This window comes from Corythoichthys intestinalis, chromosome 12, assembly GCF_030265065.1.
Source record: "Corythoichthys intestinalis isolate RoL2023-P3 chromosome 12, ASM3026506v1, whole genome shotgun sequence".
Lineage (NCBI taxonomy): Eukaryota > Metazoa > Chordata > Actinopteri > Syngnathiformes > Syngnathidae > Corythoichthys > Corythoichthys intestinalis.
The window spans coordinates 37,016,326-37,039,302 of record NC_080406.1 but is presented as its reverse complement, the minus strand read 5'-3'; the positions used below and the strand labels follow the sequence as shown (position 1 = coordinate 37,039,302).

The 22,977-nt window shown below is 41.0% G+C and overlaps 2 protein-coding genes across 3 annotated transcripts in view; both read left to right on the top strand.

The window, feature by feature from the left end:
* si:ch211-45c16.2 (mitogen-activated protein kinase kinase kinase 13) overlaps positions 1 to 11,441 on the top strand; it is a 61,858-nt gene extending 50,417 nt beyond the window's left edge. For both annotated transcript variants that reach the window (XM_057852247.1, XM_057852248.1), the window contains 2 exons: positions 820 to 1,111; positions 1,249 to 11,441. In XM_057852247.1, the coding sequence (XP_057708230.1) occupies positions 820 to 1,111; positions 1,249 to 1,347 (391 nt within the window). In that variant the 3' untranslated portion in view covers positions 1,348 to 11,441. The remainder of the gene's footprint in view (positions 1 to 819; positions 1,112 to 1,248) is intronic.
* A 3,185-nt stretch (positions 11,442 to 14,626) lies between these two features.
* Positions 14,627 to 22,977, top strand: part of pfkla (phosphofructokinase, liver a) — a 41,010-nt gene continuing 32,659 nt past the window's right edge. Inside the window, exon 1 of the mRNA XM_057852128.1 lies at positions 14,627 to 14,873. Within this exon, the coding sequence (XP_057708111.1) occupies positions 14,789 to 14,873 (85 nt within the window). The 5' untranslated portion in view covers positions 14,627 to 14,788. The remainder of the gene's footprint in view (positions 14,874 to 22,977) is intronic.

Genomic DNA, 22,977 nt, shown 5'->3' with positions numbered 1-22,977 from the left:
AAATGGGTGTTCCACTGGCACCGCTCACGCAAGTCGGCTAGAAGGGCCAAAATTCCGCGCATTCACTCCGGTGTTAACCCTTTGTACTGACTCCGTGTTCCAAAAGTTTGAAGAAGGCTTACCGAAAACAGGTTGACAATTTATTCATCGACAATGGTCAAAAACAAGGCAAATACAGACGACGGAGAGACCCTGCTGGATCCAGGGTCGGCAAAACATAGAAATGTTCCCGAGCAGCGAACGTGTTATCTAAATGTTGAGTTCTTTTTGAAAGCTGCGGTGGAGTGGGCCGGGCCGAAGGTGTTGTCTTGGGCTCATCCCTCTGTGGCAGGTCAGGTTCGTGCGTCATCCTTCGTGGCTGGGACGTGGTTGCCACGGCGACCGACGCACGTCTTGACGTCCAAGGTGCCCGCGCTATCAACTTGTTTTCCTAGTTGGGCGAGGGTGCTCTCCAATGCTACTTGTTTTAAGACAGAGCGCCCTGCTCTTTGTCCTGGAGTGCCTGGGAGAACTGATTGCAAGAGTTGGTGCGTCAGTCTTGCTCATGATGCGTTGGGCTTTTGTGATAAGATGGCGTTGTGTATCTTTTATGCCATCTATTCTGCTTCTTTTCATTAAACTATGGTGTAAGTGCTATTTATTTCATATTAAGTGTGCTAGAGTAACATAAACAGTCCTACAGTAAATATGAGAAATGATACTATTCCCTGATTGATTATATTACGTGTGTTAGAGTAATGCAAACAGTTGTCGGGGCTCGTGAACAGAAAACGCAGGTTGCTTTTCATGACACATTTTTCTATATCCTCACTCTTGCAGACCTCATAGATGTATGAGTAGCTTCCAGTCGTACTCCACGTTCAGCTCGGAGAACCTGTCCGTGTCTGACGGAGAGGAGGGGAACACCAGTGATCACTCCCACAGCGGGCCACTGGAAAGGCTGAGCGCCAGTCAGGAGGAGCATCTGGACGAGCTGCTGTCACACACACCGGACATCCCCATCGATATCTCTACCCAATCGGACGGTTTGTCAGACAAAGAGTGTGCTGTCCGCAGGGTCAAGACCCAAATCTCCTTGGGAAAACTGTGCTCTGATGAACATAGCTACGAGGTTAGTAACATAGTTTGAAATGAAGCACTTAAATCCACAAGCAACTGAAAAACACCACTAGGTGACAGTATTACATTGTGCAAGTGTACCTTACATTGTGGCTCGTGAGTATACTCAAAAAACTGTTTCCACCTTAGAATCCTCTCCAGTTTGGGGACTCAGACTGCGACTCATCCGAAGCCGAGTGCTCAGATGCCACAATCCGAAACAACAAAGCGGCCCCTTCTTCGTGGTGAATGAACCCTCAGGCATTTATCTTTTTTTTTTGTCTTGTTGCCTGGAACAATATCGTCTCAATGGGTCCTGCAGAAAATACAGCAATAAGAGGACAAAGATGTCAAAAAATATATAGCAATCTCTCCTAGAACTACCCTCCCCAAACCTCTTCCTTTTTCCAGGCCTTCATTCCCTCATGTTTAGCACAGCATCCATGCAACTCATGGCAGGGATTCCCTTTTAGAACGAGGGTGTACATTAGATAGAGTGACATTCATAATTTATTTTTGAATTCTGAATGACTATTCAGGACCTCTGAGTGAAGAAAAAGACTCTAATGAAGAGCTATTTTTCAATTTACGCACATGCTAACTGTTTGGGCCAGTGAGAGTGATACTGTGATGAAGACACAGGTGGAAAGAGTGACGAGGATGCGTGGAAACCTGATTGGTTTGAATGCTGACAGCGAGTGGTGACGCGTTACATCATCATTAATCTCTCAGGTGACCCAGATGTGGATCTCCATGCTTTTATCTAGCTGCCGTCACTCTTCATTTTATTGGTTTACGTGGCAAAATCCAAAAATCATCACGCAACACCCTCTAGTGCAGTGTTGCCCAACTTTTATTGAGCCAAGACCTTTAAAACACTACAAAAATGCCACTACACATCACTTTTTGGATAGAGTAGTCAAAATTCACATTCTTTGCAGTAAATACACTTCCAGACCAATTAAAGACCCTGTAAAGTGAATTTCCGCCTTCCTCGTCATGATGTTCAGGCACTCACTCAAAAGCAGGCAAGTCAGTCCGAAGCACAAGTCGTTTGATTTTACAAGCTGGCAGTCGTGTCAAACTTTTTCAAAAGTATTTCTCGGCCCTTTGACTTATGTGCACACATGGCAGTCAACAAGGCACTCTAAAGCAACCATGCTGGAGCCAATCTACATGATGGCTTTCAAGTCAAACTTTTTACAATACAATTTTTTTTCCATTGTTGCACTTCTGCCCTTGACATACATGCACTCATGGCGGTCAACGAGGCGCTCTAAAACAGCCACGCTAGCCCAAATTCCAGATTGAGGTGCAGGCTCTCATGCGACTTTTTAAGCATTTTATTTCCACCTTTGACGTACTCACACACACTTATGATGGACAGCAATGTTGTCCAAGCAGCCACACCTTCCCACACCCCTGGTTGACTTGCAGTCTGTCAAGTCCAAATTATTAAAAATGATTTTTCCAGCCTTCTCACACTTCCGCATTTTATATACGTGCACTCACAACGGACAACGAGGCATTCATGCAAGCCTGAAGTACGTTGACACCCAGGGCGTAGGTTTGGTCTCAACATTGGTAGGGACGATATAACATTATAGCCTGCATGTACAATTTTTGCTCGGGAGGGGACATTAATAACAGATTGGGTGAACGGGGGTCAGGGCTACATTTCTCATGTATATGAACCTAATTAATTGATATGCTAAACTAGGGGTACTCATTACAACGATCTTGATCCACCAGTCGATCGCAACGCTAGTGTGGGTAGATCACGGCATCCAAAAAAATACAAAAATTTTTTAAAAATTATGTACATAGTAGGGCTGTCAAAATTATCACGTTAACAGGTGGTAATTAATTTTTTAAATTAATCACGTTAAAATATTTGACGCAATTATCGCACATGCCCCGCTTAAACAGATTAAAATGACAGTACAGTCATGTGCACTTGTTACTTGTGTTTTTGGAGTTTTGTCGCCCTCTGCTGGCGCTTGGGTGCGACTGATTTTATGGTTTTCAGCGCCATGAGAATTGGTGGTGCTGAACAATGGCGAGCTACTAGTTTTTTTGTTTGAAAATTTTACAATTTTATTAAAACGAAAACATTGAGGGGTTTTAATATAAAATTTCTATAACTTGTACTAACATTTATCTTTTAAGAACGACACGTCTTTCTATCCATGGATCGCTTTAACAGAATGTTAATAATGTTAATGCCATCTTGTTGATTTATTGTTATCATAAACAAATGCAGTACTTATGTACAGTATGTTGAATGTATATATCAGTCTTGTGTCTTATCTTTCCATTTCAACAATAATTTACAGAAAAATATGGCATATTTTATAGATGGTCTGAATTGCGATTAATTACAATTAATTAATTTTTAAGCTGTGATTAACTCGATTAAAAATTTTAATCGTTTGACAGCCCTAGTACATAGTTAATTATGATTATGTTGTGTTGTGTGAGAAACATATGAGGTTATGCAGCACCCGTCTCTCTCGAAGCAGCTTTTGCTCACGTTTCTCTGGTTCTATAGTTTCCAGCAGAGGTCACTACATTTCTCCCAGTTTAATTAACGTTAACAGTAGAAAACACAAACAGAAGGACACCTCTCTCTAAGCAGTTGTCTACTCGAGTTTTGCAGGTTAGTAAGTTGACACAGTTTAATGTTATGCTAACTCTGATGCAGGTCGGACTTTCAGTAGCAAAATTAGTGGTGTGTTTCCCACCTCCACAACGACGGGGTCTTTTAAAACTACTTATAGTAGCTGCTGCTGGCCGAAAAGTTTTTTTAATATCCCTCCCTGTCAAAATGGGCGGAGGAGGCAGCATGTTGTCGACATGCATTTCTGTCGGGGCTGTGTGAGCGTGAGCATGCGTGTGTGTTTCAGGGGTGGGTCAAGTCACCAGCCAATCAAACGTGCGTTTGAGGGAGGTAAAAATGGACCGCCACATTCGTAATAAGGGGTAAATGTAAGTTTGAACATAATGAAAATAATTCACTTAATAATGGTAGGATCAAGTCTGTCCTTACGACATATGAGAAGATCTAAATAACCTGTATAACGGCACTCATTATATAATGCATATGAGGTTGCTTAAAGGTTGGTGGGGACAATTTGAGAATCTTGAAAAGTTGGAATTGTAATGTCCCTACCGTCCCTATGCAAACCTACGCCCTTGGTTGACACGCTGGCAGTCATAAACCTCCGCGTCACATGCACACACTCATAGCGCACTTTACAGGGTCTTTAACTTATTGGCTGCCACTGACAAAGATAGACGTCCAATTCGTTTAAACTTGGTGGACTAGCTTGGAGTGGAGTAGTTCTAATTCCCCTCCATCTTAGAAAGCTAGCATTACAAACACCAGCATGACCAACCTGCCTCGTAGCCGGACTCCGCTATGTCTACTCGTCAGGCTGTGCACCAGTGGTGGAACAAAAAAGATCCGGGCCCGGGGCAAGGAAGACAGACGGGGCCCCTAAAGCTGGGGGTGCTACCGGTGTTATCAAGGCCCGCTGCCATATTTATGACGCTGAGACCCAATTAGAAAGCCCAGCTCAACATGAAAAAGCTTTTTGACCCGCAAACCAGACTCCCTTGAGGCCCCGGCCCAGGTGCAGCACCACCGCCAGCACCCCCCCCAAGCTCCGCCCCTGCTGTGAACGCGTCCAGCATGCATGTGACCGAAACAGTAAGAATTGGGAAGAAGAGCTGAAATGAACAAAACGAAAACCATCTCCTTCTCCTGCCACTACCGAGCAAGTGATGCTTTTAGTGTGTAAGGACACACAAAGCCCTCATTAGACATTACGCTTTCAAATCTCATCTCAGGATTGTTCAAGAAAGGACCGGAACAAACTGGACTGGACCAATTACTGTATGGTAGGATAATGTTTAAAAAACGTTGCTTTTTGCGTATTTCCTCAAATAGTGGCTACATATTAATAACTGTACAGTGTTGGCTGGCAATGAATGATCATGTTACAGTGCCATTGACAGTGATATACATCCGATCCATTTTGACAGAGAAGTCTGGCAGCGATCCGATGTCTATCTCCGTTATTGACACGACCACAATCTCTGACCCTAGAAAAGTTTAGTCACTTTTAACAAATTTCACAACGTACTAAAAACGGCTAAACTCAGGTTAAATGTAGCTCCTTCCCAGCATTCAAGAGCCGTATCGTGAAAACGTTTTGATCATTTTTTAAATTGTAAACTGCAAAAATACAGAATATTAATGTATTCACTGTATGTGAGGCAGTTACACATCTACACTGTAGAAAATAAAACATCCTATTACAGTGATCCCTTGCTACTTCGTGCTTCAAACTTCGAGCCCTCAGTCCATCGTGGATTTTTTTTCCCCAATTAAAAAATAAATACCGTATTCGATTTAAACATATAAATGTATATGCATGAATACATGTATAAATCATTGTTTTCTGTTACACAAATCTCATTTACTGTATAATACAATTATTACATTTGCTTGGGTCCCCCATTAACCGCAAAAAAACAAGGGATCACTGTAGTTGTGCTGGATCACTGTAGGTGTGCTAACTAAAGATTTTATGTAGACATAACTCAAATTCTCAAGTTCTCCCAAAGGGATCCACGGACAGAAAAACTTGTAGTTTTTAAAAGATAAACGTTATTATGAGTTAAAATAATTTGATAACGAAACCCCTCTTGATGTTTTCATTTTTATACAATTTGTAAAATTAATTTAACTAGTAGGTTGCCATGGTTGTTGACGTCACATGGTTACGCTGCCAGGTTTCCAGAGTATGACTCTAGCGACATAAACGTCATCAGTTCAACCCTTTTAATTTTAACTTAGAGGAACATTAATGAGCATGACAGCACTGTCGATATTTCACAAAACGAGCAGCAAAAGCAAAATTAACAGGAAAGACTGGATGAAACGTGACGAGAGTAGAAAAAAAACCACCCTACATAAGGCGACTTTGATACCCAAAGTACTACCGTTCGCTTTCAGCTTGTTTTTTTTTTAGATATATACAGACAGAACAAACTAAAGATGCCTTAAGAAAATACTCAAACGTTGTAATATCAAAAAAGGGTGGTTTAAGTATGCTACGTGACTAATGGCGTCAACTGATCAAGAAAACCCTATGCTTAAATGTATGACAGGGAAACGCATGCATAAAGTACTTTGAGGCGATGAAAAGGTAACAACACTTAAAACACAAATAGTAAGTACTCGCCGCTTTTAACCAATGTGCGCATGTGTTGGACGTCTCGTTACATAGACGAAATTGCAGTAGCGCCGTAGTGTTCGTCTAGTGGCAGTGACAAACTACGTCATCACCCCGAGCGTCCATTGTGTGCATAAAACATGGCGCCCTCTGTAGGTCACAACATGTACTAAATATATTTTTAAATCAATGAGAATATTTTATTGGTTTATAATATCATATTTTAGTAAAAGAGAACAAGTGGGACTTATTAGAGACTGCAAGTCTTTAAGTCTGAGGTTCCCTTTAAGTAACTTGTTATTTGGACTATTCCTAACTCAATTTTTCAAGTTAATATTGGGATCGTGATTACATGACTTGTATTCCGTACATTCAGCCTAGCAGCTGGTCAGTCAGCCAAGGTGTTAAGCTCAATTTTCTATGTGCTCCACTGCCACTGTGGCGGCCTGGGTTCAATATTAGTGCTTGGAACAACATTATTTGTTTACATAAACTGAAATCCAGTTTACTTAAAATGTTGAATACGGACTACTTAACTTATTTACTTAAAATGTTTTTTTTTTCTTGAACTGTTAACTTTTTTTTTGTCCTTTAGGGTTTCCATCAAAATTTGAAATTTCTAGTTCTGCCAACCCTTTTTTTTTTTTTTTTTTTTTTAATATATACAGTATATCTACTGTATATACAACGTAACACAAGATGACAATTCCACCAATCAGCCAACAGCATGTCGATTTCACAAAGGCCTCATCTCAAATAGCATACATGGCCACTGTTTAAGGAAATATTTGTCAGGTGCAGTATCCCATTTTTCTTTCCAATTTCAGGCGCCGCATCTCACGTAACACTTTCTAGCAGGGTACTTTATACCAATATAACACTAAATGTGAGTGTATGTGAGTGACATACTACCAGAGGTGGGTAGAAATGCATTACATTTACTCCGTTACATTTACTTGAGTAACTTTTTGAAAAAAATGTACTTTTAAGAGTAGCTTTACTTAGCCATGCTTTTTACTTGAGCAGATATGTGAAGAAGAAACGCTACTCTCACTCCGCTACTTTGGGCTACATTAGTTGTTACATTTTTCCTCTTTATTCTACATTTTAGATGTCTTTTTTTTTTTTTTTTTGCCATAAATGCCAACAGTGGCTCAATCAGTTTCACCAATGAGACGTCGCAACATTAATCACGACTCCATTATACCTACCTTGCTTGCAATCAAGCTTGCCGTTCTATGAACCCGCCAGCCTGTTCAATCATGTGGCGTCTTTAAAGCACCGCAAAAAGTTAAGTATTTGACATAACCGTCATCATGACTAGAACGTGCGGATTTTAACCTCTCAATATTTATTTGGCACCGATTGACCACGGAAGACTGGAGATATGATCCCTTTAGTTTCATAATAGGAAATATTTTTTCTCCACTAAAGGGCACTCCTGCTCTTTGGACGAATAATGCTTCATTTCTTAGATTTTTTTGTCTCTCTCCGGAATTCAATGATTTGTTTTATTTCTATGGCTTAATGTGGTTATGTAATAGGTTATAGTAGAGTATAATAATAACAGTTCATACAGATAAATTTGTTACTCATTACTTGAATATTATTTTCACCAAATACATTTTTGCTTCTACATGAGTACCGTACATTTTTTGGATGACAATTACTTGAGTAATATTATTTTTGAAGTAGCGCTACTCTTACTCGAGTAAATTTTTTGGCTACTCTACCCACCTCTGCATACTACTGTATGTCCAAATGAAGCAAAGCATTCCCCCTGTGCTTGTGAACAAAACTAAAGCAATGAAGAGTCAAGGTTGCTTGCTCAGGATCAAGAGCGTCTAGCTGGCTAGACACAATAACTGGTGGCTAGTGAAGCTTGTATTTTAATTGTATTTATTTAATTGTTTTCAGATTTGTATTTTTTCTTGCTGGTTGGGTGTGATGTCGCCTGTTAGAAACAAATGTTTGTCTTATGTAAGTGGTTCTGCTGCTTTCCCTTTTTTCCCCCTTCCTGACTAGACATCATACGTTTTGCTAAACTGTATTTTAAGAAAGGGATGCTGCATCTGTTGGAGATTAATTTATCTGTCTGTTTTTTTTTAAAGTGTCATTTCCATGTACAGCATTTTAGGTGAAGGCAAAGTTTAATTCCACAGAAATGATGCCAGCTTTAGTGTACTGTATGTAAAAGGCTATTAGGAATACATAAGCCAGAGATCAATAAGGGTGCGAGCCTCTTTTAATTTCTCTTATATGTATTTGTGTGTATAAACATCAAATATACCTTGACCTGTCATCAATGAGCTGCTCAAACTGTCTGAAAATTATATGCTAGTGATGTGTTTTCATCACTTTTCAACTGGATGAAGATTGAACTGCTGAATTGTTTCTTTGAGCTTGAACGCTTTAACAAATGCTCGGTATTTTAACCCTTTATAGGGCTAGTGACCTTTTGGTAAATTCAAAATATCTTGACCTCATAAAGACCTGGCGTCATACAGTAGGCCACAATTTTGGGATACAATCTTGGCCTACATGATCCAAAATGTATGTGATGTCAACATATGTGAATGGCAGTTCTCAATTATAACTAGAGGAGAACTCTAGAACCGACCTCTGCCAGAAATTCCTTTTCTGACCTTTGACCTTAATAGCCCCAAATTTGATTCACCTTTCTCCATTTCATATTCAAATATATACTGTAAATTTGATGATAACGCAAGAATTAATAAGGGGATTATCTTGAACACAAACATACACACATGCATACGAAACCAAACCTCAGGTTTCACCGACTATGGGAGGGATTTTTTTTTTTTTTTGTAAATATTTTTTTCTGGCTGAGTGTATAAATTAATCAAAACTAAATGAATAAAACCAAATAAATGAAACCAGAAATACACTTTGGTTATGCCTAAAGTTATCTGATAATGGCTTTGTAACCGATAACCTGATATTGTTGAACTCCAAAAATCCGATACAGATACTTGCGGTTGTGAATTTAATTTATAATGACCAATTGCATTGTGATATTCCAGGGGTCTTCAAATACAAATCTTGAAGGTCCACATTTTTTTCCCATACAAGCACGGGTCCATTTATTAATGCCAGGCAAATACAAGGAAGGTCGAAGGTGGTAAAGGGGGTTTTCTTTTGACCAGACAAAAATACAATGCACATTCTGATTAAATAAAAATAAATTAACAAAACATTTTCTTGACTTAAAATACAAAATAGCATAATGGCGTTTCACATTTTCACTTTTTATCAGAGCCACTGTCTTTCAGCATATTAGGCACATAGGTTTGGTACATGCAGGTGGGAACATGGACGCATATTTGTCAGTCCATTCCTCATTGAAACGGCGATTTTCCATAACTGTTTAGATAACCATAACTGCGGGGCTAAGCTGTGACCAGCCCTTGTACCAAGGCAGAAGGCTTCTACATTCTCTTTGAAGGCAACATTCATATTGACCCAAAACCTATAATGAAAAACCGATGTTGATATTTTCCAATACCATTTTAAAATGCTTTTATCTGCCAATTACGCCATTTCCTGCCATTTACAATGTCTGACATCCAATTCATTTAAACTCGAAGGACTTGCAGTGAATGGTCATCTTTCAATGCCATTGACGGTGCTAGAAGTCCAATCCATTTTGACTGGGAGGGGTGAAATGGATTGGACATCTAGCGCCACCAATTGCACCCAAAGCGTTAAAAAAGTGCCTTATAAAGGGTTAAATTAGGCTGCCGCATTAGTTTAAACCATCCTGAACATCTTTTATGTTTACATTGTTGTAAATGTTTTAACCTTAAATCTGTTAATGATACATAGCGTACATCCGCAGAAGTATGATTGAGGATTTTTTTTCTTTGTAGCTGGCCTACATGATGTTGAATTAATTTATTACGAATGGCGAATAGGTGTTCTTTTTAATTTCAGGCAGCTTTCGCGGGAGTATTATTTAAAAAAAGCACAATGAACAGGAATGAGGACAGTATTAGTTTGGTGGATCAAATCATCTCATCTCATCATCATTACAGATGAAGTACAGATGTGGTGGCACTTAATCACAAACATAATGGTTCCAAATGCTTACTCCGGTCAACATATCTTTTTTTGTTTTGATAAAAAGCCAGTCGGGGGCAATGAGACCGCAGATCTTGAAGCATCTGTGTTGCCTATTTCTTCCCCCTTACATTGTCATTTTCTCTCATACAGTATTTAATATCAACTTGTGTCTGTGAAGTTGTTTCTAAACGTGGATATCATTTCATGTATCTGTCAAAATCTTTCTTTACAACCTTTATTTTCCATATCCTGTTATTGTCTTATGGCATTGAGATAAAACCTTTTCCAGAGTACAGTATGGTGGCTATCTGGGGGAATATAATCCGAGCAAGCAAGTGCATGGAATAAATGCTGATGTACTGTACCCAACATTTTGTGCTGGTCTTTTATTAGTAGTTCTTTTTCCTCATCTATTTTGCAACGCTAGACCTCATTAGGTCATGGGTAACCACTAGACTTGGGAGAGGGTACGTTTATACTGAAGTGGACACCATTTGATTACATGTACGCGACTTTTTACACTTATTAAGACCATTTGTAATTGAAAGTTTTCCATAATACTGTACTCATAAAACAGAGGCGCACTCCGAGATATAAGACCTCTGCCTAAGTAGCCAAATCCAAATCGCCATATTTCTGACCTGTGACTTTTGCTCTTTCTCTTCTCTGACCTGACTTGCAAATTTGAGTTAAAAAGGCAATTCCGTTATGAATTTTCTGACCACTGTGAACTTTGACCTCATAACCTCAAAATTTCATCACTTCTTTTGTTTCGCATTATAAACAGGGCCTGCAAGTTTGACAATCCCTATATTTTTTCGTGAATTATCTAGAACAGAAATGTACAAACAGAAAAACCAAACCGAATGCATAACCTCCACCAGATTTTTAGCCAATTAATTAGAATTTTCAGATGACAAATTTAGACTACACATTTGTTTTTTTTCAACTTCTATGGAATTGAATAATGGTCCAAATATACTTTTTACCGTAGTATTAAAAAGTTGATTTGAAATAAAGATATGTGAATTACAAGAATGTTAAGTGTCTTACATGCTGGCTTTCACTTGACCCATTTTTGGGCAAGTAACCAACAATTTTTAGTAATTAGGAGAAAGAAAAAAAAAAACTATATAAAGACCTGGCGTCCACATGTGTCGTCACATTTTGGCAGAAGTGCGTAGTGACGCATTACAAGTACTCCAGTACATTTACTTGAGTACATTTTTTAGAAAAATGTATTTCTAAGACTAGTTTTACCAAGCTCTACTTTTTACTTTTACTTGAGTAGATTTGTGAAGAAAAAAACACTACTCTTACTCCGGTACTTTGGGCAACACAAGAGTTGTTACATTTTTCCTCTTTATTCTACATATTAGATTTATTAGTTTTTTTTTGCCAGCGATGCCAACAGGTGGCTGGTGTATTACCTGGTGTATTATAGCTCTACCGATTTCACCAATGAGACGTCGCAAGAATTATCACATACTCCATTATACCAATCAGACGCAAGCTTGCCACTCTATGTTCACGCCAGCCTGTTGAATCATGGGGTGACTTAAAACCACTGTAAAACAGGGGTCACCAAACTACGCCCCGTGGGCCCGCTCCACATTTGGTCCGGTCCGGCCCCCTGGACAATACCAGAGAGCTTTTTTTTTTTTTTTTCTCCTCAATAGCGTTATTTCTTGGCTTTTTTCTGTGAATAACCAACAGAGGGTTATTTGGTTATTATCTATTTATTTAATAGTGTTATTATTACTAGGGTTGTTCCGATCATGTTTTTTTGCTCCCGATCCGATCCTGATCGTTATAGTTTGAGTATCTGCCGATCCCGATATTTCCCGATCCGATTGCTTTTTTTGCTCCCGATTCAATTCCAATCATTCCCGATAATTTTTCCCGATCATATACATTTTGGCGATGCATTAAGAAAAAAATGAGTAAAACTCGGACGAATATATACATTCAACATACAGTACATAAGTACTGTATTTATTTATTATGACAATAAATCCTCAAGATGGCATTTACATTAACATTCTGTGAGAGGGATCCACAGATAGACTTGGGACTTTGTATATTGTGACTAAATATTGCCATCTAATGTATTTGTTGAGTTTTCAGTAAATGATACTGTAGGCATGCCTAAATGCATGATGGGAAGTTGAACCATGACTGTGAATAGTGCTACCAATTGATATAACTTCTCTGCGTGAGAAATAACATGAAGGTGTTAAGAAAATCGTAGGGAGAGGTATTGTAAGGCTTTAGCCAATTAAAAAAAGGCTCCAAAGGATGCCAAAATTCACTCTACTCATTTTATGCTGCCTCTTTGTCTCTCTATATAGGTAAAACGGCGCCATTACAGACAGAGCGCAACAATGCGTGGGTGGGTCGCAGCACATGCATTAATTGCGTTAAATATTTTAACGTGATACATTTAAAAAAAAAAATGTAATTACTGCCGTTATTGAGATAAATTTGATAACCCTACCTTAAGCCTATACTAAAGACTCTGGAAGAGTGTAACATATTATGTCTGTAACGTTAAATACAATTAGAAAACAATTTAATTAAAAAATATATTGTATATACAGTATATTAAAAAAAGGCATGGCGGATATTTTTTTGCTGATTCCGATACTTTGAAAATGACGTGATCGGACCCGATCGATCGGCATCGATCAGGACATCTGTAATTATTATTATTATATTTTTATTTACTTTTGTTCCGTGAAGAATCCACAGATTCAGTGCTTAAATGTGCCTAAATTTTTACATTTAGGCACTCCTGCAATCGTCACACTTTTTCTGTTACAAACTGACCCCGGCCCCTCATTAGAGAAGGGAAACGTTATGTGGCCCTCTGCTGTAAAAAGCGATGTATTTGACATACAGCGCTGCCCTGAACATGACTCGAAAACGCGGATTTTAACCTCTTTCCCAGTTTTAAATTGGCACCGATTGACCACAGAAAACTGGAGATATGATCCTTTTATTTTCATAACAGTAATTACGAAGGAACTATTCAAACTACGAACTATTTTCTCCACCAGAGGGCACTTCTGCTCTTTGGACGAATAATGCTTAATTTATGTGTTTTTTTTTTTTCCTCTAGTTGGAATTAATTTGTTTGTTTTTTTTGGTATTTTTTGGGCTTAATGTAGTTATGTAATGGGTTATTTTACAGTACCATTATAACAACAGTTCATTTAGATGACTTTGTGCTCAGAAAAAATATACCATTGTTTAAAAACAAATCAAAAGAAAATATAAGCAGTTACTCACAATTTTACTCATTACTTGCGTATTCTTTTCACCAAATACTTTTTTACTTGTACTTGAGTACATTTTTGACCTACTACTTTTACTTGAGTCATATCATTTTGAAGTAATGCTACTCTTATTTGAGTAAAGTCTTTGGCTACTCTACCCACCTCTGCATTTTGGCTCATTTAGTCTACAATGGGGTGATCACTTATGTATTATTTTCATATAATTTATTCTTTCACAGTGTATTTTTTATTGTATTTGATTCATTTTTAAAGGAATAAACACAATTTTAACTAATTCTAATGTCAATACATTATAATAATATTATATATTGTAATAATTATAACATTATATATATATATGTATATATATCAACTTTAGTTTTGCCTGTATAACACTTTAAAATTGATTTTCTTTCATTTTTTTAGTATTTCATAGCATTCAACTTTTCCTGTTGGTGACAACGATAGACATATAATTAATCCAAACCTGGTTGTGAATTAGTTCAATTATAGCCTTATAAAGCATCAAGACACGTCAAACTAATAAATTAGTGGTGGTGTCACCAGTAGGTGGATGGCGAGATAGTGTAAAGCGCTTTGACTTCGATTGAAAATATATATTTTGATTGAAGCAACTTTTTATTTGATCGAAGCAACTTTTTTTTTTTGGATTGAATAATAAAGACACAAATCTACCTCCATATATATAAGTAAAACACCATTTACCATTGTGAAGTAAAGCCCCTCCCACTATCAACATGTATCCGTGATGTACGTGTTGAACGTGCTTTCGTTGTCTTAAATTTAGAGTCTCGCCGGCGGGCGGTGCCTACGTTTAAACCCAACCGGGAATTGTTGAGCACGCATTTCCGGGATGCTTAGGTTAGTAAAACAATAACCAATCGCCTTCGGGCGGGCGGAGTCAAGAGTCCAACTGAAACACGTCGACCACGGGTTTAGGTAAAGTTAAACCCCGCCTTTCTCAAGGGAAGACGAGCCCCTCGAAGGACCACCTGGTGATTAAAACAAACGTGCACTCCCTCGGAAGCGGCACTGTTTTAGTGACAACCAAGAGAAAAAACAAACATGTCGTCCATGGACCTGGAAAAGTTGAAGATGACGGGGGCAGGCCGGGCAATAGCGGTGCTCACAAGCGGCGGGGACGCACAAGGTGACTCCAAACACACTGCAAGTGTCTAATATCCTATTAGAATTCATTTTGACTTGGTTGTTGAATGCAAGTGAAGCTAGCTCTGGCTAACGCAGCTAATGTATATGTGATAACTTGTTTCGCACATTAATACCGGTGTTAAGAAACAGTGGGAACAGTGCATAACAAATAATGAGGCGTTCAATAACTGTAGTAAAAGTGAGAGTTGTAGGTGTAACGAAAAGCTCCTGACGAATCTCCTTCAGGGTTGTTCGATAAGAAACTTTGACCAATATAGAGTTACGAAATCATAAATCCAAGTGATGAAGCAACATCCAACGAGGTTAAAGAAGCGTTCCTTCATTGGCTTAATCATAAAATAACAGTTTATTACTATGTAGGCCTACTGTATTGTAGGGCTGGGCGAAATGGCCCAAAGAAGGGCCATCTTGTCTAATCACGATTCTTTTCACGATTTTAAAAAATAAATCAGTACATTGCTTGGCTGATGTTTTTTTTGTTGTTATTTTGTTTTAACTGGTAGTTTATAAACAATTACATACCATTGTATATTAGCATTAAAGGGATCCACGGATAGAAAGACTTGTAGTTCTTAAAAGATAAATGCTATTATGAGTTAAAATAATTTGATTTTGAAACCCCTCTTGATGTTTTCGTTATTACGCTTCCGGGCTTCCAGACTATGACTCTAGCGACGTAAACATGTAATTTGTTCAACCCTTTCAATTTCAACGCGAGATAAACATTAACACATTTGCTCCCGGAAACGTATAAATACGTTCTATTTTTAAATGTTCACTGTCCCAAAAACGTATTTATACGTCTTTTGTGTTTTTTTTTTTTTTTTTTTAATAAGAAGCATATATACCTTCCGCTGTATCTGAGAAACAAAGAACAACACTCCAAACCCATTTTAAAGCAATAAAACTGGACACTGGAGGGCAGTAGCGCATTTTGCAAGACCAGGCAACCCGATTCAACAGCAGTGAACGGCCGGGCAGCATGGTCGGAGCGCTGGCGGCACGATGCCAGGCGGCGCTCCGACCGAACAAAACAATGAGAGGACGCCTGGCAGGCGTTGGACGACTGCGCAAAACAAGTGAGACCCTCAGTAAAGCGGCTCGCCAAGCAGAACCCGCAGAAACGCAAAAATAATCCATCTTTGTGAGACGTACAACGATGAGGGAAAAGTTTACACGGCTGACGTGGCGACAACGGCGTCATCTCGGCAACAAACCGTCATCTCTCAGTAGTCATGTGTGAATAAATTGCTACTTTGCTATCAAAAGCTCCATTTGGCTGGTTGTTCATGTTATTTTGTAAAAGGAAAACATTATTCAGATGTTTGGGATGTCACTGAAGCAAAAAATAGCCGTGTTAAAGTCAAACTTATGTTTGAAATGTATGCGTTTACAAAAAGCTCATTTTCTCCATTTTTTTCATCGGAAATTGGAAAATTGCTCAAACTAAGCTATTTTCTAATGCTGATTTCTAAAGAATGGAAAAAGATATGAACTTACTTTTTTTCTGCTGATAGAAGAGAATCTAATCTTTCTTTTGGTAGGTTCCATGTTTATATAGCAATGGAACAGAATTTTCTGTGGGCCTTGCAAAATCAGTCAAAATCCGGAAAAAACGGCCGGGAGCGAAGGGCCTTGCTCTGGTGAAAATGGCTGTGAGTGAATGATTTAATGAGTATGACAGCACTGTCGATATTTCGCAAAACGAGCAGCAAAGGCGAAATACAGGAAAGACTGGATGAGACGAGATGAGAATAGAGGGGGGGGACTACTAAAAAACTGTGCTACACCGGTGAAATGTCCTACAAGAAGGGAATTTGACACCCCCAAAGTACTGCCGTGCGCTTTCAGCTTGTTTTGTTTAGATACCTACAGACATACTAAAGATGCCTCAGGAAAATACTTAAACGTAGTAATATCAAATAAGGGTGGTTTAAATATACTTCGTGACTCATGTGGTCAACAGATCAACAATCTGCTTTGAAGCTACCACACGAAAACACAATGCATAAAATGAAAATTATGAGAGGGAAACGCATGCAAAAAGTATTTTGAGGCAATGAAAAGGTAATAAAAGACGCAATAAAAACAATTAATAAGTACTCGCTGCTTTTAACCGATGAGTGCATGTGTTGGACGTATCGCCAAGTAGAAGGAATTGCAGTATTTTAGTAATTATTATTTAGCAATGAATTTTTTGTTGACGCTTATTAATTCACAAAAACATTTTGGAGCACTTCAATTCTTTATTAAAGTACAAATAAACACGTAAATAACAATAATGAATCACAACTAAACAATGAGATCAATTGCTGTTAGCATTAACTAGTTCAAAAGAATGGAATAAACAGATTCAGAACACTGACTTCGCTTTTCCAACATGATTCAGAACAATTCTTAAAAAAATATCTAGCATTAATATTATAGTATACTACTATATATAATAGTAAGGGTGTAACGGTACATGTATTCGTATTGAACCGTTTCGGTACTTGGCGTTCGGTTCGGAACGGGGGCGTATCGAACGAGTTTCTGACGTAATGTAACCCTTACTTTTTGAGGTTGTGAGTCGATCGGGTTACAGTTTCTTTGTGTAAATTATATTTACTCCGTCTTCCCTACTATAATGAGGACCAACACGGTAGGACAGTAAGAAACGTCAACGGCGCAACAACGTGGCCGCCACCAGAACGCCGTGAAACGCGGCCGTTAAAGTTAATCAGCGAATGCACACCAGTCGCAGTGCGGCCGCGTGTTGCGTCCCAGAAGCGGCTCAACGCGATGCACGCGAAAACAACAGCAGAGTTTATTATTTGACGCGAGACACGGCCCTCCTGCGTCAATACTACTAGCTAGCAGACCGGAAGTCACTCGTGTAAAAATACGGTGGATCCGGTCGATTTTCAAACTAATATGCAATCGTAACCCACTTTTTGAGTCCATCAGATCTCTTGAGTGGTAGATCCGGGCACAGTTGACTTGTCTTTGTTGATTTACAGTTGTCTTCTCTGCTATAATAATAACCAACACGGCCCCATATTCAATACAAAACCCTCCTACCACAACAAAACAAGTAGGAACTAATATTCACATAGGAACTAAAGTTATACAACATGAATTATACAATATAAACGAATACTACATCACATTTGTAAAATACAAACACACAGTAAAATAAATAATAGCCCATTTAAATGAAATAAATTGAAATGAGCTAAAACACCTGTATTTAAATAATAAGAATAATATACAGATCCTGCTTACACAATTAAATTTATTATTTTCGGTGTGGCGCTTTAACTTGAGAAAATCAACCAATAAAGCTTTTGAAAACCGTTCATAAGAAAAAAAAAATTGAGGCATTTCATATGTAAAATACATGTTAAAATCTTTGTCATTGGGATTGCTTTTCTCTTTAGCACAGGACTTCTTTTTTCTTCTTGCTTTCCGAAAGAAAGCTGACCAATATGCGGGGTCTGCAAGGCAAATTGTTGTTGGATTATTATCTTTATTATATTTCAATCTACCTGCCTTCTATTCCTCTTGTGCTTATCTCCATTGCTGATTTCAATGATTATTATTAGTAGTAGTTTTTGCTTTATTTCTATTTTTGTTTTATTTTTATTTATTTATTTTTATTCTGTGATTAAATGCAATCTTTTGTCTTGGTTTTTACGTTGTGTTGATTTAAATGTGATTTTTATGGTTTTCATGTGATGTAAAGCACTTTGAATTGCCTTGTGTTGAATTGTGCTATATAAATAAATTTGCCTTGCCTTGCCTTGCCTTTAAATACCCGCTACTTTTTGAGCAGAATTCTAGCTTTGTATAGGCTACTGTTCCTACTGTTGAAAGCACAAAAGTGTGTAATAAACAACTAGCACATTTATATTTTGCATTTTGTTTTCTTACTGTACCGAAAATGAACCGAACAGTGACCTCAAAACCGAGGTACGTACCGAACCGAGATTTTTGTGTACCGTTACACCCCTATATTTGTGTGTCTGAACTGTAATTCTACGGCGTGTTGATGAACAATTAACATCTTTGAAAGGAACTGGAGTCTCATATGCCACCAACACGCACGCACAAATGCATGCACGAGGTGATAAAACGCAGCCATGAAAATTACCGCCCTCATTTTTATTTACCGTGCGATAAATGGAGTCATTGCATATCGCGACAGGCTTAGCAACTTCAATATAACATGTCGTTAGTTAGTTAGATGGACTTACGATCTGCCAGATTGTTGTCTGCTGTCGTCTTCCAAAATTACAACTGGATGATGGCGCTTTAGGTATTCATTCACGGCCAACGTGCAGCCAAGCTTGGCATTGAAGAGACAGGACACAACAGTGTCCCCTCCTTTGTTTCGTTGAAATAAGTCCATGTTTTGTCCACTCTGGTGCTCTTTTTTGGCTTTGTGCCGCTTTCCCCGCTTGCATACCAAGCGTCTGCGATTCTCAACTTTCCACGCATATATATTTTTAACCCTTCATTAACCGTCGACAGGATGTTGTCCTCACTGACGCATTTACATCATCGATGACATTGACTAGTCGGGACAGCGCTGCTCCGGGGGTCCTTAAAACAGGACGCCCTCTGTAAATATTATTGATTTTTAAATCAATGGCAATATTTTATGTGTTTCTAATAACATTTTCGTAAAGGAACAATTGTGGCTTATTTGAGCCAAAAGTATTTAAGTTCGAGGTTCCCTTTAAGCTAACCAGCGCTTAAAAATTTAGATTTGGAGTGCACAATATGTGTTTTCTTTGTGTGTTTAGGTTTATAGTTTAACTCACCTGGAGTGTAGTAAACTGCACTAAAACCATCAACCATTTCACTCTTTGTTAGCACCAGTTCAAAATCTGCCAAACTATTTGTCATAGTAAGTCTACATACATATGCATGTAGTAAATTAAATGTTACATGGCTGATTACCAAGATTGTTTTTTTTTTCCTCCGATCTTAAACTCGTCCAACCCAACTTATTATCCATCCATCCATTATCTTCCGCTTATTCCGGGGTCGGGTCGCGGGGGCAGCAGCTTCAGCAGGGAAGCCCAAACTTCCCTCTCCCCAGCCACTTCAGCCAGCTCCTCTGGCGGGATTCCAAGACGTTCCCAGGCCAGCCGAGCGACATAGTCTCTCCAGCGTGTCCTGGGTCGACCCCGGGGCCTCCCGCCGGTGGGACATGCCCGGAACACCTCTCCAGGGAGGCGTCCAGGAGGCATCCGAACCAGATGCCCGAGCCACCTCAACTGGCTCCTCTCAACGCGGAGGAGTAGCGGCTCGACACCAAGCCCCTCCCGGATGACCGAGCTTCTCACCCGATCTCTAAGGGAGAGCCCGGACACCCTGCGGAGGAAACTCATTTCGGCCGCTTGTATCCGGGATCTTGTTCTTTCGGTCACGACCCACAGCTCGTGACCATAGGTGAGGGTAGGAACGTAGATCGACCGGTAAATCGAGAGCTTCGCCTTTTGGCTCAGCTCCTTCTTCACCACAACGGACCGGTGCAGAGTCCGCATCACTGCAGATGCTGCACCGATCCGCCTGTCAATCTCCTGATCCCTCCTACCCTCACTCGTGAACAAGACCCCAAGATACTTAAACTCCTCCACTTGGGGCAGGATCTCATCCCCGACCCGGAGAGGGCATGCCACCCTTTTCCGGCTGAGGACCATGGTCTCGGATTTGGAGGTGCTGATCTTCATCCCAACCGCTTCACACTCGGCTGCAAACCGCCCCAGTGAGAGTTGGAGGTCACGGCTTGATGAAGCCAACAGCACCACATCATCTGCAAAAAGCAGAGATGAGATGCTGAGGCCACCAAACCGGACCCCCTCAACGCTTCGGCTGCGCCTAGAAATTCTGTCCATAAAAATTATGAACAGAATCGGTGACAAAGGGCAGCCTTGGCGGAGTCCAATCCTCACTGGGAACGAATTCGACTTACTGCCGGCAATGCGGACCAGACTCTGACACTGGTCGTACAGGGACCGAACAGCCCTTACCAAGGGGCTCGGTACCCCGTACTCCCGGAGCACCCTCCACAGGACTCCCCTAGGCACACGGTCGAACGCCTTCTCCAAATCCACAAAACACATGTAGACTGGTTGAGCGAACTCCCATGCACCCTCGAGGACCCTGCCGAGGGTGTAGAGCTGGTCCACTGTTCCACGGCCGGGACGAAAACCACACTGCTCCTCCTGAATCCGAGATTCGACTTCCCGACGGACCCTCCTCTCCAGCACCCCTGAATAGACTTTACCGGGGAGGCTGAGGAGTGTGATCCCTCTATAATTGGAACACACCCTCCGGTCCCCCTTTTTAAAAAGGGGGACCACCACCCCGGTCTGCCAATCCAGAGGCACTGTCCCCGATGTCCACGCGATGTTGTAGAGGTGTGTCAGCCATGACAGCCCTACAACATCCAGAGCCTTTAGGAACTCTGGGCGGATCTCATCTACCCCCGGGGCCTTGCCACCGAGGAGCTTACCAACCACCTCAGTGACTTCAACCCCAGAGATTGAAGAGCCCACCTCAGAGTCCCCAGACTCTGCTTCCTCAAAGGAAGGCGTGTCGGTGGAATTGAGGAGGGCTTCGAAGTATTCTCCCCACCGACTCACGACGTCCCGAGTCGAGGTCAGCAGTACACCATCTTCACTATACACAGTGTTAATGGTGCACTGCTTTCCTCTCCTCAGACGCCGGATGGTGGACCAGAATTTCCTCGAAGCCGTCCGGAAGTCGTTTTCCATGGCCTCACCGAACTCCTCCCATGTCCGAGTTTTTGCCTTGGCGACCGCCGAAGCCGCAGTCCGCTTGGTCAGCCGGTACCTGTCAGCTGCCTCCGGAGTCCCACAGGCCAAAAAGGCCCGATAGGCCTCCTTCTTCAGCTTGACGGCATCCCTTACCCCAGGTGTCCACCAGCGGGTTCGGGGATTGCCGCCACGACAGGCACCAACCACCTTATGGCCACAGCTCCGATCGGCCGCCTCAACAATGGAGGTGCGGAACATGGTCCACTCGGACTCAATGTCCCCCACCTCCCCCGGGACAAGGGAGAAATTCTGCCGGAGGTGGGTGTTGAAGCCCTTTCTGACAGGGGATTCTGCCAGACGTTCCCAGCAGACCCTCACAATACGTTTGGGCCTGCCAGGTCTGACCAGCATCTTCCCCCACCATCGGAGCCAACACACCACCAGGTGGTGATCAGTTGACAGCTCCGCCCCTCTCTTCACCCGAGTGTCCAAAACATGCGGCCGCAAGTCCGATGACACGATCACAAAGTCGATCATCGAACTGCGGCCTAGGGTGTCCTGGTGCCAAGTGCACATATAGACACCCTGATGTTTGAACATGGTGTTCGTTATGGACAATCCGTGACGAGCACAGAAGTCCAATAACAGAACACCGCTTGGGTTCTGATCGGGGGGGCCGTTCCTCCCAATCACGCCCCTCCAGGTCTCACTGTCATTGCCCACGTGAGCGTTGAAGTCCCCCAGCAGAACGAGGGAGTCCCCAGAGGGGGCACTCTCCAGCACACCCTCCAAGGACTCCAAAAAGGGTGGGTACTCTGAACTGCTGTTTGGTGCATAAGCACAAACAACAGTCAGGACCCGTCCCCCCACCCGAAGGCGGAGGGAGGCTACCCTCTCGTCTACTGGGGTAAACCCCAGCGTACAGGCACCAAGCCGGGGGGCAATAAGTATGCCCACACCTGCTCGGCGCCTCTCACCGTGGGCAACTCCAGAGTGGAAGAGGGTCCAACCCCTCTCGAGAGGACTGGTATCGGAACCCAAACTGTGTGTGGAGGAGAGTCCAACTATATCTAGTTGGAACTTCTCTGCCTCACACACCAGCTCGGGCTCCTTCCCCGCCAGAGAGGTGACATTCCATGTCCCAAGAGTTAGCTTCTGTAGCCGGGGGTCGGACCGCCAAGGCCCCCGCCTTTGGCTGCCGCCCAAATTGCTACGCACCCGACCCCTTTGGCCCTTCCCACAGGTGGTGAGCCCATGGGAACTTATTATAAAATCCATTTTATGCACCACCATAACGGTGCCCAATAATTTTTC